This window comes from Protopterus annectens, chromosome 2.part0 (genome assembly GCF_019279795.1).
Source record: "Protopterus annectens isolate FY-2018-M chromosome 2.part0, PAN1.0, whole genome shotgun sequence".
In the NCBI taxonomy this organism is placed as follows: Eukaryota; Metazoa; Chordata; order Ceratodontiformes; family Protopteridae; genus Protopterus; species Protopterus annectens.
Window position 1 is genome coordinate 1,103,992,186 of NC_056728.1, and position 17,723 is coordinate 1,104,009,908.

Consider the following 17,723-nt stretch of genomic DNA (forward strand, 5'->3'; position numbering starts at 1 on the left):
TCAAGTTAATTTACTGATGCCTTTTGTCACTTTCCCCCTAGGAATCCACATTCCTTATTATATGTGCATCCCGACCAATCGATCAACCTCCCAGCCAAAGTGAAGGAACATGTATTAAGGCTAAGGGAATAGCCGTCTGCTACCAGTTTATGGACACAGTTATTTTCATAACAAAGTAGAGCATACACATGATAAGAAAGCAGTGTTTTTTTTATCTTGTTTAAAAAAAGTTTATCACTGAATTTCTTTAGATAGTAGCATGTAAGTAAGTTTTTTTTTTGTTGTTGTTTTTAATTCTGGCAGGGTCAAACCAGATACTATAGGTAGCAATGGGTCCAGTGTTGTTTGTAGAAGAAATTATTGCTCCTGCTGTGTTGTTTGATATTGTAATGTGGGCTTCTTTGAACTAATCTGTAGTTGGTTGAAATATGTTGGAATACAAGCTGTAACTACTGTTTCTGTGCTGTGAAACCATTACGATTATTTATTTTTATCCTGGTAGGGCCAATTCAGTCTAGAAGATGCTTCAGGTAGGCAGAGGGTATGGGGGCTGTTTGTGGATGAAGTTTGACGCTACTGTTTGCTGTTGTAATTCTGTCTTTACAGGGCTACTGTGTCATTTTGGATGAAGTAAGATGGAATACAAACTGTGATTACTGTCTGTGCGAAAAAATACTTTAATGTAACCATTGTTGTATTTATTTATTGGTTAAACTTGGCATGGTCAGTCCAGATAATGTAGGTAGAAATATGTATGGGGCTGCCTGTAGATGAAATGAAAGGTCCTGCTGCTTGCCATTATAATTATTACTTTGAGGATCTAATGCACATTTTTGAAAAATAAGCAGGAATACATGTTGTTGTGACTATTTGCAAGGGAGGTTGGGGTTGGTATAATGGGAAGAGTACTTACCTCATAGACACAAAGTACAAGGTTTGATTCACACCTTTGAAAAAAGTCGCTACACTCAAATAGCCCACAAAGGCAGTTAACCTAGTACTCACCTGTGGGACAAAATATATTAATGCTATCATGTTTGTTATGTTTTGTTTTATTTATTTACCCTGTCAGAATGAAACCATATACTGTGGATAGGCAGTGAGTCCCAGACTCTCTGTGGATGAAAAGATTTGCTGTACTGTTTGCTGGTGTAATTCTAACTTTGCAGGACTAATGTGTATTTGGGTGAAACAAGCTGGAATACAATCTATTATTGCTGTTCCTGTGAAACAAAAATAGATAAATGTAATTATTTGTATCCTCTCAAGGTCAACAAATAACTAAAACTAAAGTTATTTTGTATCCTGGCATGGCCAAACCAGATATTGTGACTACAGGGACTGTCTGTGGATGAAAAGATTGGCCTTGCCGATTATTGCTACTGTAATTCTGGCTTTTGCAGGCTTTGTTTGAAGCAAGCAGGAATACATGCTGTAATTACTGATCCATGAAAGATAAACATTCATGTAGTTTTTTTTATCCTGTCAGGGTCAAGCCAGATACTTTAGGTAGGTTATGGTTATGCGGGCTGTTGGTGAATGAAATTATTGGTCTTACAGTTTTTTTTGTAATTCTGGCTTTGCAGGATCAAGATGTATTTGTGAGATGTTGGAATACAAGCTGTGATTACTGTGTGTATGGAAAAAATACATTAACACAACCATTGTTTTCTTTTAACCTAACAGGGTCCGAGCAGATACAAAAAGCAAACAGACAATGGGTATGGGGCGTGTCTGTGGATGAAATGGCTGGCTTCTGGTGTTTGCTGTTGTAATTCAAACTTTGCAGGACTGAGGTATATTTGGGTGGAGCTAGGAGGAATACAAGCTGTGAGTACCCTTTCTATGAAGCAAAACATATATCAATCCAATAATTACTTTTTTTATCACAGAAGGGTCAGTCCAGATAATTCATGTGGCTAGTAGATATGGGGACTGTCCGTTGATGAAATGATAGGACCTGAACTGTTAGAAGACAGTTTTGTGTTCTGCTGAAGTGATTTCTGTTATTTTTTGCACAAATTAAATGGAATCTTTACTGATTCACCCAAACGTTTGTGCTTCTGGTTTATATTTGATATCGCATAAAATTAAAGCAGATTTAGGTTGTATTCCTCTGTGATATGCTACAATGGTTATGTTTTAGGTATTTTTTTATAACGTGTATTTCCTTAAGTTGTTGAGGTTTTTTTTTTATTTGTTGTTGACCACCACTTTCACAAAAATCTAACAAAATTGCTTGCTTTTATGGTGATACCTGCTGTAGTGATATTGCCTTAATTGCGACTCTTCACTATCATAGTGCATGTGCAAGCTATGCCACTATGGAAGGGGGTTGTGACTTTCCTTGGGTAACCAAAGTTCACGTGGGTATAACCTTGTGCTATCTGTAAATTTGCTGTATGCTGGGTAGGAGTTAGTTTCCTCCACTATTACAGCCACTGCACAATGTACAACAGAATGTATGTCACTGTCATTTCGTATGTTAAGCACATTAAGGTGGTCTTTAAACAGATCCTGACACCCAGTATTCCTCTGGGCTGCTGGTGTAATTTCCAGACTGCACCTCCCCTTCTGACAATTCCTTTATTCGCCACCGCGTATTCTCCATATATCTGGACTATGGGGTAGGGTTGCAAGATGGAAGCCTTTTCTTACACAGAAAAACATCCAGGCCTGGCTAAAATGTGCAAAGAAATACATCAAGTCCACCAATATCATGTGGGAAAATGTGTTATTGTCTGATGAGACCAAGGTTGAACTTTTTGGCCACAATTCCAAAAGCTACGTATGGCACAAAAACAACACTTTGCATCACCAAAGGAACACCATTCCCACTGTGAAGCATGGTAGTGGCAGTATCATGTTTTGGGGTTGCTTTTCTTCAGCTAGAACTGGGGCCTTAGTCAAGGTAGAGGGAATTATGAACAGTTTCAAACACCAGACACTTTTGGCCCAAAACCTTCAGGCGTCTGCTAGAAAGCTGAAGATGAAGAAGAATTTCACCTCTCAGCATGACAATGACCCCAAGCATACATTCAAATCAACAAAAGAATGGCTTCACCAGAAGAAAAATAAGTTTTTGAATGACCCAGCCAGAGCCTAGACCTAAGTACAATAGAAAATCTGTGGGGTGACCTGAAGAGGGGTGTGCACAAGAGATGCCCTCGCAATCTGACAGACTTGGAGTGCTTTTGCAAGGAAGAGTGGGCAAATAATGCCAAGTCAAGATGCGCCATGCTGACAGACTCCTACCCAAGAAGACTGAATGCTGTAATTAAATCAAAAGGTGCTTCAACAAAATTTTAGTTTAATGGTGTGCAGATACAAAGTATTACTCTAAGGGCGTGCACACTTATGCAACCAGCGTATCGTACATTTTTTATATTTTCCCCTAACAGATTTGTTTGTTTTTCAATTGCATTGTACAGGTTATATGTCATATTAAAGGTGGGAAAAGTTTGGAAATGATTTATTGTGGTCTCATTCTTTTTTACATCACAAAAACCTGGCATTTTAACAGGGGTGTGTAAACTTATTATATCCGCCGTGTGTGTGTGTGTGTGTGTGTATATATATATATATATATATATATATATATATATATATATATATATATGTATATGTATGTGTGTGTGTGTGTGTGTATATATATATATATATATATATATATATATATATATATATGTATGTGTGTGTGTGTGTGTGTATATATATATATATATATATATATACGTACACATGCACTTAAACATATACATATATATATATATATATAGAGAGAGAGAGAGATACACACAACTAGCTCATTTCTCATAAAATACTTTTTTCTATATGTATATAAACTATATATATTTATATATGTTTATGTATATTTTTCATTTTGAAATGAGTTCAGAATAAAAAAACTGGTTAGCTGAAAAAATAATGATGTATGTTCAACACATAACTTTTAAAATGCTTACTACAAAATGACTGCAACACAAAAAAAATCTCATCAAGCAATTTAACACCCCAAGTACATTACAAATAATGTTACTATATCTACTATATTTAGAAACCTGTAAATTCGACTTAAATTGAGAAATTAACTAAAGTAACAATTAATAGGACAAAGGAAAATTCAACCTCCCAACACACCCAAAACATCATTTTAGAAAGAAATTAAAAACAAACGAGTAGCCTGCAAAATTTAGACCACAGCATAACCACCATGGGGATCGCATTACAAAACAGCCATAATGAGTCTGTCAGATTTAAAATCACTAAAAAAAAGCCCAGTCTCATTACAACAGACATGAAACTCACTGTGTCTTCCCACTGAACTTTTCCCTCCTCCACTTAAACATCCTTACCTCCATAAAGACACAGTGGTGCCCAGTTTTCAGATTAATACAGTGCACCAAAGCACTACAAGCCTCATTCCAAACCATATACTTATAAACATAACACGTAAATAAACCTTCCCAAACCAATCAGCACAAACAATAACCACCTCAAAACATAATGGAGGTGGCCAATTATCCAGCACAAAACCCACAATTCAAATCTATAAGGGAAAAAAGCATTGTATAATTTAAAACTTGAAAGAAAAAAGAAACAGTAACATAATTTTCATGGCATGTTCCCTCTTCAGATAATGCTCCCACAACTCCTATTACCTGCATTTACCTCATAGACATCTTCTTTCCAAACAGACAGACATTTTCTCAACTGCTCAGTACTCTTAAGCAAAATAATGAAACTCTGATCCCCTTTTATGTCAGAACTTTTAAATAAAAGTGCCACAATTTTCAACATTTTTAAATGTCCTTGCCAATTTTTCAATACATTACTATCCTTTTGCAATTCTGTTCAGAAATATAGTTTCATAAAATGGTCACAACATTTTACCATTTCTTAAAATTGTTACACGTATTTTTCATTATTCCATTATTACTAAGTACCAGCCTCAAGGGCTACACAAGAGCTGTTATGCAATTTTCTCTCAGAAAATGTCATTTTGCAAACAACCTATAAAGTAACAAATCCGACACTCAGTCAGTGATCCATTTCCTTTAATACAAAATACTTAAAAAGCTGCTCTAGTGCCTCGGCACACAGCCCTTCCAGGAGTTCAAAAAACATCAATAAAAAAGATCATTAAGTACTCTATACAATTGCCATCAATTGGTAACTGGTTGTTCGATATGTCAGTATTTAGTGCAATTTTTTAAGAATATCAGTGGAGTTAAATATAATCTTGTAGCTGAATATTCTTGTAATATGGAAGGTGTAATTTATGTATAAAAGTGCCCCTGCAATCTTTTTTTACATTGGGGAAAATAAATGAACTTTTAGAGTAAGATTGCAGGAACACTTGAAAGATATTAGAAATAATAATAAATGTGAAAAACCCCTAGTAGTCCATTTTAATTCAGTTCATGGTGGGGTAGTTAGTGGTTTAAAATGTTGTATTTTAGAGCAAGTTACAGCATATAATAGTGTTTTTTTTTAATAGATTACTGTTTAAGGAAACTGTGTTTATTTTAAAATAATACACTGACACCTGCTGGACTGAATGTGGAATGCAATTGGAAGTCTATTGTGATAATTTATGTGGCTGAATGATATTTTAATTTATGGTAATTGTATAGAGTATTTAATGAGCTTTTTTATTGATGTTTTTTGAACACCGGTAAGGCCTGCATGCTGTGGCGCTAGAGCAGTTTTTTTTAAGTATTTTGTATTAAAGGAATTGGATCACTGGCTGAGTGTCGTATTTTTTATTTTATTTTTTGTGGTATTGATAAACTACAAAATGACCCCTACCTAAACAATTCATCAATAAAGATATGGAATACAGCATATAGATCAATAGCATGGCCCATACACAAAATTTCAGTAAAAATATTCATACAGTATTTGTATTCTTTCTTTCTGAGCTCAGGCTTTGCTAAACATTTGCGCAACATCCAGCAATGCAGAATATATGATACAGTGACCTAACATGGTTATTAACACTTCAGAAAAAAGTTAAGGGCTCAAAATATTCACAAAGTACTAACATACTCTTTTAATTAAATGTTAATGAAGTTTTAAACAGCTTACACAAAAAAAGTTTGAGAGATATAACACCCATCACAGACAGTCGTTAAAGAAACAGAGTATCATTCCAAAAATGTTCAATATATATTAAATCAAGACTGGTCAATGTAACACTCTTCATGTAAGAATTTACAAATATCCAACCCTCTTGCTCAACAAATTGTTAATCTGAAAAAAAAATAATTTTAAAGGATTTACATATTTTCAAGTGATATACTAACCCATTCTTTATATCATACGGTGTGTCTTCTATTCCAAATACGTGTGATACAGTATTGAATAAGTAGAGTTAGAATACATGTGATATACATCTTATGCTACAAGCATCTAACAGAAACATTTAAAATAAACATTTTCCAAAGTTTGCATCTCACTAATCTTCAGAATCAATAGGTACCACATGACCTTAGCATAGCTCCAGTCCCAAAACATGTGGTTCCTTATAACAGATCTGACAGTTGAATGAAATTCCAGGGCTGTAGGCTGCTGGTTTGGTCTAAGACAGGGAAGCTTTACAGACTATTAGATAATAGTCAAAATGTAAACTGAAACCCTGTTGGAGGATGCACATTTTCCAGAGTGGTATTAATATACAGACATCACCCAGTAAAAAAAAAAAAACACAAGTCTGCAGCTTTATGGCAGCATATTAAGATGCTGTAAACCACAGACTGAAAGGAAAGCAAACATATACCATTTTTATGCAAACTAAAAGTAAGTAGCTTTGCTATTTAGCCACAGTAAAAAAAAAACTCAAATCAACAAAACTGCAGCTGAAGTAACAAAAGACTTGCTGTTTTGCTTTCCCCTTGCTAAGTACAGCTTAAAAAGCCACATTTAGTAAGGAAAAGCAATGTGTGTATGGGGTGTGCATTACATGTTGATATAACTTCTACTTTAAGTGCAAAATACATCCACCAACAACAGTCACTTAAGCTGTGATAACTAACTAATTTTTGAAACTTTGGATTCCAATTGTAAATAGAAAATTAGATAAATAACTGATTTTTTTCTCAATAATTTGGTCCTGTTCACCTAAAGTCTGAGCTGTCTGTGGACATTGTGCAGTCTGATAAATATTAATTTCTGCTGAAATAGGAAAGAAAACAAGCAAATCAATTGACTGTTGCAGCTCTAGTTCAGTGGCAGCCAAGGGCAGAGCATAAGGGAAGGGTTAGTCTGCAATGATGCCTTCTGTCCTTGTAGAAGACTAGGTAATGAGGTTTTAGACATAAGACCTGTAACTTAGAAATTCTTTTAGTAGAAGTAATGGTCACTAGATAAAGCATCTCCTAAAATGGATACTCCACATATTAAAAACAGGTTCAAAAGACTGGAGGTCAATTTCTCCAGCATAAATTAAAAAAATATGTGGAGAGCTTGAGTCCTTAAAAGGTGTACACAAAAAATATGACAACCCAGACATTTTCAGTAAAAATAGGAAACTTAATCCAGCAGTATCAGAAATACAGGCTCTACAAAATTCACATAAAATACAGATAAACGCTTTTGTCCCGATAGTATATTACTAGAAACTTCATCAGATAATACAGCCAAAAACCTATCCAGTATTTAAACTTAGTTTAACCAATCAAATACACAAAATCATGACACACCCTTTCCATAGACCAGCCATTCTTATTAAAAGATGGGCAAATGTGGAATGCACTTTTTAAACAAAAGCCTTACAAACCTTCACGGACACTTAAAAGGGAATTGTTGGAACCTTGGTGGAAGTTAGAGATAGCAACAATATATATCTTGAGAGAGGAATAACTCATTTTTTTATCAAAAATTTGAGAATGGTAATCTAAGAAAGAAGACAGAGGAGCCAAAGGGATCCAACCCTTCTGGTGTATACTGAATAGAAAAGCATGTCCATTTGCATTTGTACTTTTTTATCACTGAAACTCTGGGCAGAAATAAGGAACTGGACTAAACCAGGTAAGTATGAGGAGTCCCTGACTGTTACTGTAACTGGAGTTACTACACATTTAGCTGAAGGGAGTGAAGACCAATGTTAGGGTCAAGTCAACAGAGTTCTGAAGAGCATCACACATACTGTACACAATTTTTGTGGTCATCTTATGTTTTGTGCACACTAAAAAAAAGACTTGGCATGATATGAAATTTTACCAGTACATACATAATAGATATGGTCTCCCTTAATGTACCCTGTTGTTTAAACAGAATGCTGAACTTAATAAATACTTTTCAGTAGGTTTCAGTTTGGAAATTCCGTTATTTCTCCCTATTCAAAATAACATTTTCAACCAGCATCCCTCACAGTTTTGTATAGTATTTCCAGCTACTGTAAATGATAATGGTTCTTCCTCTTCCTAAAAAGTAACATTCACATTATCCATTTACAGTATTTTAAAGGCTAATCAGTATGAACACCACCTTGGGTCTCACCCTGAAGAGAGGTCATTAGCCTAGTTAGACAAACCTGGTTAACCAAGTGTATATAAAAAAAAAGATTCTTCTGTATAAAGTTTTCAACGCAATATTACTTGGTTGCAAAAGAGTGATACTTCTCTGAATTTCAGTTTGCACCTTTATTGTGACACTGCTCCTAATATCAACATCAAAGTTCAGAGGATTTCCTTCTGGTTTAATTTCTGCCATGAGTAGATTTTGTTTTGTTTTTTTTGTTTTTTTTTTTTGTATCTAGCTCTTGCACAGCACATAAAGAAAATCTGTGCTACATCATTTGCCAGCATAAGGGCAAAAAAGCATTAAAAAACATAAACACAAGGACCGCAGAGACTCCAGCAGGGCAGAAAGCAGTACGGGAAAATGTAATAAATAAGCACTTTTGTTTTATTCAACTTAAAAACTTTATCAGATCAAATAAAAATGAAACACCATCCATTTAAAGGTTTACTAAGAGAAAATCATATGATAAAATGTGGACGGTTTCCTGTTTGCCATTGTATTTTTACTTGCAAAAATTTTAGAATTAATAATACAAATTTGGAAGTTGCATTTTTTTTGTACTACTGGCATGGCATATGGGGATTTATGCTAGCTCTGTCCTGCCTATTATATTGGAAAAATAGAGCGTAGACTTAGGGACTGCATAAGTGAGCACCTGTGTGAAATGAAAAAAGTGCAGTTGTCCAATGCATTAGCAAGACATATTACAGAGTATCCTGAACATGCTTTTAAATTTATTATAATGGAAAAGTAGCCAATAAATGAACATTGGGTCCCCATGGGCTTGCATTTAGATAAGCGGAACTGTTTTGGCAGCTATATTTTAATGCATGTTTGTGGCCAGGGTTAAATGATCAGATTTCGATTGGTGGTCTGTTAAGATTAAAATCTTTAGAAAGCTAGAATATAAAGATTGGTTAGGAACTTGTTTATGAGCTTTTGGTATTTAAATGTTTTACAGTTTATTCCAGTTTATGTATAGTTTTAGTAATAGGTTTTGTGATGCTTATTCAGATTATGTGTTTAAATTGTGTCTGTACCACTTTAAATGCAGCTGAGTCTGTTTGGAGGCTTGGCTGTCAGATGACTTACACTGCCTTTAAATGGATGGTATTTCATTTTTATGTGATCTGATGAAGTTTTTAAGCTGAATAAAATTAAAACGCTTATTTATTCATTCATTTAAGTTTGTTTCAGTAGTTTATTTAATTAAGTTTTCCCATACTGCTTTCTGTTCTGCCGGAGTCTCTGTGGGCCTTGCATTTATGTTTTTAGTTGGTTTGTGTTGTGGAGTTATTTTTTTCAAAAGAGAATTAAACTTCCTCTCGTTTCTCTGAACACTTTGATTCTTAAAATGTTACTTTTTATTTCTACAGATCTTTGTTATCCCTCCAATTTTACCATACCTAGCAGTTTTCCTAGTAAATTAAGAGTCAGCAGCTCTTTCCTTTCATTCTTATTCATCTACATATCCTTTACAATTCTCTTCTAAAACGGTGTTACATAACACTGCATTTTGCAATTTGTCTTTCCTGAAAATCTTACATTTTTTGTTTGATGATTTCACTGTTAAGGCAATCCCCAAAACATTTAAAAGATTAAATTACTTTCTCTTAAAAACTTGATTTGACTTTGAATTTCATTTATTCCATATATGTCATTTTTCTCAACATGTATTCCAATGTCCTGTCATAAATGGAATCTTGATCTAATATCTTCAACTCAGCATTATACTCAGTCACAGATTTAGTAAGCTTCCTTACATGAGAATCAAACTTAATTTTTTTGCACTAACTTTAGTGCTTTAAAATTATTTTGAAAAGCTTTCCAGTTACTCAAAAGTTTTTCCTCATTGGCTTTCACAGTAATTGGAAGTGTTCTCTCTAGAATATAAGCTGTAATTCTACCATAATTTTTTTATCTTCATTACCCATCATACCGACAACAATAAAGTTCCAATTTTTCTCAATATTCCACTGAAGTGTATATTTTTACACTAAACTCAGTGCCCTCAGTTCTCATTATTTTAACTTTACTTCTACTTTAAGATTTCTTGCAATTCCAGGAAATCTAAATTGTCAAAAACAAGCTGTAATATTATAGGTAGAAAGTCAAACAAGATCCTTAAATAGTTTCATAACTTTACTTTATGAGGGCAGCAAAATTAACGTTAACAATTAAGAGTGAGCATGTTTTGTTCCAAAACAACTCACTAGCACAGGTGATATCCTTCTCTCGAGCACCATATGTTCAACTGTTATCTGAAATTTCTTAAGCAAAGACACTTCTAGACTAAGCAACATTTAAGGAAAATAATAACTAACATGTCTTAGATCATTCTCATCATGCTAAAGTTTCTTATAGCCATCTAATTGATCACAAATAGTTTCCAGAATAGTTAGTGATAGGCATGCAGTAAGTAATAAACTGTCCTGCTGCTTCTTTAGTAGTTTTGAGAACAAACATCCCTTTAAGTGGCAATGTTACAAGTGCTAGCACTTGAGGCATTTCCTGTCAGTCCTGAGTAACTTATCCATTACAGCTAGACTCTGATGTAACATCTTCTGAATCTGGTGTCACCATCATTAGGGCTTCCTCAAATAGACACCTCATAAAGCACCTCTAGTCATAGGTGAATCTCACTAGTAATCTATAGAGCCCCCACTTCTCTCATGTAACAGCTGCACAGCGACGCTGATTAAGGAGTGTGCCTTAGCTTCCCTGGCCATACATAGATACATGTGCATGCACACGTGCACACACACACACACACACACACACACACACACACACACACACACACACACACACACTGATAATTTCCAAGAATAAGTTGAGTCAAAACATTCAACTTCTCCTGCTAGCACCAGTCAACATAAACTCAGATATTCAGTAGCCAACAGGCTGAGAAACAGGCAATTTCAGGTAATCATGTTTACATGAAGTCTACTGCTTACTTGTTTGAGACAAAGAGATGCACAAAGTGAACATCAATGCTGTAGTTCTGAAAAGCTGACATTTTAACTGCTGCTTAATACCTACTACAGCTATATGACAAGTTAATGTTTAACATCTTCCAGAATGTGACAGCCTCAAAGGAGGACTCAGAGGTATAGTGCCTATATGCCTAGCTTTCCAAAATATAAATATCATTGTCTTGATTCTCTCTACCATATATATTTTGATTATATTTCACAATATCATTCACCCACTACATTGGCATACACTATATCAACCACAAATGAATAACACGTGATAGAAAGAAGGAAAAAAAGAAAAGAAACAACATTTTATGCAGGAAGAGCACCCCTACATCTGTTGCTAATTATATATACCAATTCTGAGGTTGCAAAACAGTGGGGAAAGGGAAAAATCCCACTTCCTCTGTGTAAAAATCCCCCAGAGCAATTGCTAGCATTTTGTAATGAGTTTTGGACAATATTAAAATGTTGGCCATGGGATTCTAAATCTTGAAATTATTTTACAGCCACTACATTGTTCACTATCCTGTCTTCAGATTCTGTTTCTTCTTTTTTTCTGTGAATAATGTTTGAAATGATACTTTACTGTTTGACTTCCATCAGTTTTTGTCTATTTCTGCATCCATTCATTGTCTAAATGGTTTTACATCCTTGTCTTAGAGAAGCTGCTATTCTTTTCCACAGTTTACCCCCATATTAGCTTCAGAATTTTTAAGTTACTCTTCTATCTTATATTCCTGTTAAACACTAACACAAAACATTAATCGTGATCAGCACCGTCATACACCCAGAACAATGCTGGTGGTAACACAAACTCCCAAGTATCAAACCTTTAATCGGGAATGTTAGATGTGTCACTTCGGCAACTATCTGCATAACTGGATGCTATCAGTAAGAGGCTAGTATCCTGCCTGGATGTTGCACCGTCAGTGTTATACAATGGAGTGATACAGCATTATGGTCCCATGTGATCTACCAGAGGGGAAAGAATTCTGAGTTATGCAGGACATACTGATATGATATGCATCTCAAAGGGAGTTTTGCTTCTGCGGTGTATGAGTTTGGCATACATATTCATATCAGTAGATCTGTCAATATTTCAACTCCTCACCTATGATACAAAAGTGAAAATTTAAAATAACTTTAACAGACTGCAAAGATAATACAAGTATTAGACCAGGTAGTTATGTTGCTTTGCCCTGCGATTTAAGGAGATCAGCATGGTAAACTGGAGCTGGGATGCATATGATCATCACAGTCACTAATACAATTTTGTTCATGTTGCAAACCTGGAAATCAGTAGAATGGATGAAGCTTGTGTTACTGGTTATAGGGTGACGTACTGCTATTGGCCATTAAGCAGTCACAGCCCTTATACCATTCTTTGCAACACTGGCTGTGAAGTGAATGGTTGAAGTGGTTATGCTTCATCTTGTGCACTGAAGCACCCACTTGTGTTCACTGGATTTCCACTCAGAAAAATGTGGAGCATATCATTTTTGAATATATCAGCCAAACAGCAAGCTTTATATCATATTATAAGGACAACTTCAAGTACCATTCGCATGGCTACAAAATTTAAAAAAAATGAAAAAAAAATGGCAGAAAGAGGAGAACTCAAGATATAAAGGATAAAATCAAGCATTAGATATCACCATATCACAAAGAAAAGGGGTAATAAATAAATACCACATCTTAACCATAAGAGCTGTTGCAGTCTGGTGTTAATCCCAGCACTTTTATCATTTTTTGTAATGTGTGTGTCACTTTATTAATTCCAGTGTGCTTATCATGAGGTAATTCCTTTATTTAAATGACAATGGAACATTTTGCATCACAAATAAATATTAGCTTAGGGCAAGAGTTGTACTAAAAGCTTACAGTGCATGTACCACCTTCTAAAAAAGTAAATTGTTTTAGTGAAGCCCCGTCAGTATATGTACAACACATAACATTTTGTTTTAGAAAGTACAGTGCTTCACTATCTACAACAATGAAAACTTACACAGTACAAAACAACAGCAAATATACTGCAGTTGTAACAAGGTCACTTTAAGTACTGCGCAGTTTTTACACAGCAGATAGACATCCATGATTGTGACACTGTTCCAAAAGAACACGTAATTCCCATGCTATTCAAATGTCTTTCTATATGAAACTCAACACATATGGATTGTCAGAAAAAGAACAAAGCTTTGAGGATATGTTTCAAGCCATTGTGCACATCCAGCCTGTGCTATCACAGTTGGGTATCGACTGTAGCAAACTGCATACATCTGACTTCACAGGTCATTTGCAACTACATAAACCTCACATGACAGCCAAGCACTGACAGGTACAGGTTCAGCCAATTATTCTGTTGTATATCTTTTTTTAATTTAAATTTATTTTTAACAGAAGTGTTTCTCCTGCATCAGATATTCTGGCAGTGCATGCTAAGAGTTGTAATGACATGTTCATCACCTAGCAAGATAGTGATCAAGATTAGCTACTTGGAAATTACTGTTTAATCAGAAACTTCACACGGCAACAGTTTAGCATAATTCTTGCAAACTATACAAGAGCAACACTACATTACATTACCCAAAAAGTCAGCTCATGTAACTAATCCTTGTTTCATAATGGTACTTTTCAGAGACTGTTTTGCATTCAAGTATTCTTCGGTTATGTTTTTACCCATTAACTGTAGACCCCTTTCAGTGTAGATATATCACAAAATATTTTTTAAATATTTTTCACAACATATGATTTGTGGTTTAAAGAAAGCATTGTTTGTTATATGTCCAACGCTAAAATGATGACATAATTTGGTTGTAATGTGCACCTGTCCATTTATAAAACACTGCTTACTTCTCCAGAATGGTACCCAGTTCCAGATTTGTATGCATTCCCAGGCATCGTATGAGATCTCACCTTGCAAACACCACACAAAAGCAAAGGCTACTTTGTCCCCTCCATCACCCTCCACCCTGACCACAAAAACGTGCAGAAATGGCATTTCTGCACATTTACTATATCAGCTGCCTTCTTTCGTAAGACTTAAGCATAATCAGTTGGTTCTTACTTCACTGCCTGCTAGAAATAAAGAAACCTATACATCTATCAGGAGAGGACCATACAGGAAGTCTTGCTCTACTGTTAAGTTAATGTCACCTTTCTGCCCAGTAGTTGCGCTAGTAACATTAGCGCAGCTGAGCAAAACTTGACATGTGCATCATGCAAGAAACGAAACAGCATAAGTGCATTTGGTTCGTGTTATTATATAGTCACTCCATCTCTGCCACAACTTTCACACCTTACTCTCACGATAACACCAGCGAGCTGAGTTCACTATTTTATTTGCATGCAGTTTCTGTACTTCATAATATAACAGGAAAAACAACTGCATCATTTAGCAAAGCTATAACCAAAAGCCTCTTTCTCTGAGTTAGTGCTTGAAATGCTGTTAGCCAATTCAGAGCAATGCAGTTTGAGAGCCACCCCTTACCTTAGGTCGAAATCCCCCTCCACCCTGAGGTACAGTCCGGAAAGCAGTGCCAAGTTGATAAAGATGCTGAACCCCATGGTGTCCAACAGCCCCGGAATGATCGGTCCCGAAATGACCAAGTTAGCTGCGATCGTTGCAGAGGGTGACTTTCTTATTCCAAATTACGCCGAGCAGCAGGTGGCAGCTGCCAGCGGGCGGGCAAGTCAGGGTTCACAGGCTGCGCAATTGGAGTAGGGAGGGGCACTCACTCACTGGAGCGCTTTTAAATCCGAGGGTCCGCACTAAAAGCGCTCAGAGCTTGATTGAAACAGTGTTTTAAAGTAAAGTAGAGGGGCAGGGGAACAAATACAGGAAGGATGAGGTCACTGGAATTAGAACAAGTTATGAGAGGGATCACTGGTCTTAAAGACTGAGTCACTCAGTCACTAAGGGAGGGTATACAAAGGGTACACAGGACGGGATAGACGGTAAACTTATGGACTGAGTCTACTGTCATGGGCGTTCAGTAAGCACATGAAATCCCATGAAACCAGTTTCGAAAAAGAAAACTAATAATGGTGCATATGGGGGGGGGGGGGGTCTACGCGCTGCAGCTGGTCAAGAATGCTTCTCCTTGCCCTTAACATGTACGAATAAGTTTTCCCCGAAATATCCCACTTTCCGTCCGTCTCCTGCTCACTCGAAGGACTGGCTCCGACGTTTTAGCGTTTCAGTAGCACTTGACAAGAGGAATGTTATACCACTTAGTAGGAATGCGGATATTTCCTAACAGCGGCATTCATCCACAATTCTCCCTCTAGTAGTAAGTAATATTCTGCACGGACAAACTCAAGCTGACAAGTTGTTTTGTAAACGCTGCATATTGCTGTACAGAAGTGAAAGCTAATTTTAGGCTGTCTGTTGGAGCACCTTGCGTCCTCCTGCAATGTACTCTTGGGAGTGCTGTTCTCCCTCTATGGGAGTTATCCAGCTCTCAAGGGAGGAGAGTCCCTAAGAGCGCTCTTAGTCCGTCCCACGCCGCAGCTCCCACAAGTCCACGGGGAGCGCCTCACCGGTGGGCCTGAACTTGTAGAAGAGGGCGGGGAACAGGTTGACGGAGTGGAGGGCTAAGGGTAACTTCAAATCTGTATCATGTAACAGTGAAGGCGCACTCAGTTCGTATGCCTTAGGTTTATACATCCGTCTTCGTGAGTGCTCCACTAAAAGCACAAAACTGAAGTTCAAACAAAATTATTCAGGAGGCAGAAAATACACCGTTCTTTTACGGGAGGCGGAATTCTTCAGTGAAATACAAACGATTAAAATCGCCTTTTTGTGTTAACCAAATTTCAGATAATTTCGAAACCGAGTGAGATCTGGTACCCCACCTGTGACAAGTCCAGCATGAAACAGAGTGCAAAGGATTAGTCCAGATAAAGTCACTTTAGCTCCCACATCTAGGTGACTCTGTCTTTCTCTACCTCCCTGTGGGAGGAATAAAGATTCATTGTTGAAGTTTCAAGTGTTTTATTCAGTTAAATAGGTAGATGGATGAGTGTTCTTGTGAACCACAAAACAAGAATCATGAGGTGAGGTGAAATCGTGATACTTTTTTCTCTTGCGCGTTGCTTTCAGGTGAAAAGTAAAACTGCCGCCTGGAGCCACACAATTGGACTTGGACAGCATTACAAATGTGGGTTTTGACTAATACTTGTTTCACTAGCTTGCCACCTGAAGAATTTGTTTCATGTTGGCGCAATACGCAAAGCCGTTGTTTATTAGTATTATTTTTAGCTACGTGCATCAGAAGCCAATGCAATTACATAACCTCAAGTACCACATACACCGCCGGTGTTAAGGTTACTCCATTGTTATCTTGCTTTTTTTTCCCCAACTGCCTGTCTGGTAAAAGTATGACTTATAAATCAGTCAGGTAGATGAATATGGCTGTGTGCCCCAGCAGTTGTAGACACAAAACGGGACAATGGATTACATTCTAAAAGGTGCTAAGACCAAAATACACACGTTTATTTGAGTGATTGGAATAAGTGATATAGATTTTACTTTATCGTTACAGAAATATCACGGGTAGAATTTTGCAGGGAACGAATTACTACAGTAGTGCTGCTACAACGCGTATCCAGGCGACGAGAGTAAATGTAACCCACACGATGCGTATAGCTCTCGACGAACCAGGGACAAATCTCAACAAAATCAGAGACAAATCCAGAAACAATCGAGGACACTTTTAAAATGCCAGTACTATTAAACTGAGACACTGACAGAATGAATGTGAATTATGTACATTTACCGATAACTTTATTGTCCTTATCACCTGCAGTTCACTACCTTTCCTCCAAATGCCGCCAGTTTTAGGGGGATTAAGAGGGACTGAGGTACAATTTGAGTCAAAATCAGGGACGTGCCAGAAATTTATGGACAGTTGAGAGGTATTCCTTTGATATTACACATTTTAATTGCAACGTCTTTGTAATATTATTACAAAGACGTTGCAATTAAAATGTGTTTTGTTACTTATTTTATGATATCTTTGTGGATTGTTGCAGGATATTTGGTCACATGATCGGGACTGAGAAACACTTTACAGTCAGCTGATACATCTGCATATATTTAAACTGTTTCCTTCTTTGCCCTACTACACATAAAAGCTTTGTTAATTGTGTTGTTATATACATAGTAGTAATTCCTGAAGAAACTGTTTGACATTACAGTAAACTCTCAGTTAACTG

General features: G+C 36.4%; 1 protein-coding gene across 4 annotated transcripts in view; it reads right to left on the minus strand.

Moving 5' to 3' along the window:
* The window catches only part of NPNT (nephronectin), a 387,764-nt gene extending 371,740 nt beyond the window's left edge, over positions 1 to 16,024 (minus strand). Inside the window, exon 1 of one of the 4 annotated variants that reach the window (XM_044061299.1) lies at positions 14,995 to 16,024. In XM_044061299.1, coding sequence (XP_043917234.1) covers positions 14,995 to 15,071 — 77 coding nt within the window. In that variant the 5' untranslated portion in view covers positions 15,072 to 16,024. The remainder of the gene's footprint in view (positions 1 to 14,994) is intronic. The other 3 variants (XM_044061301.1, XM_044061302.1, XM_044061303.1) reach the window with 3 other exon arrangements.
* Between the last annotated feature and the right edge of the window lie 1,699 nt (positions 16,025 to 17,723).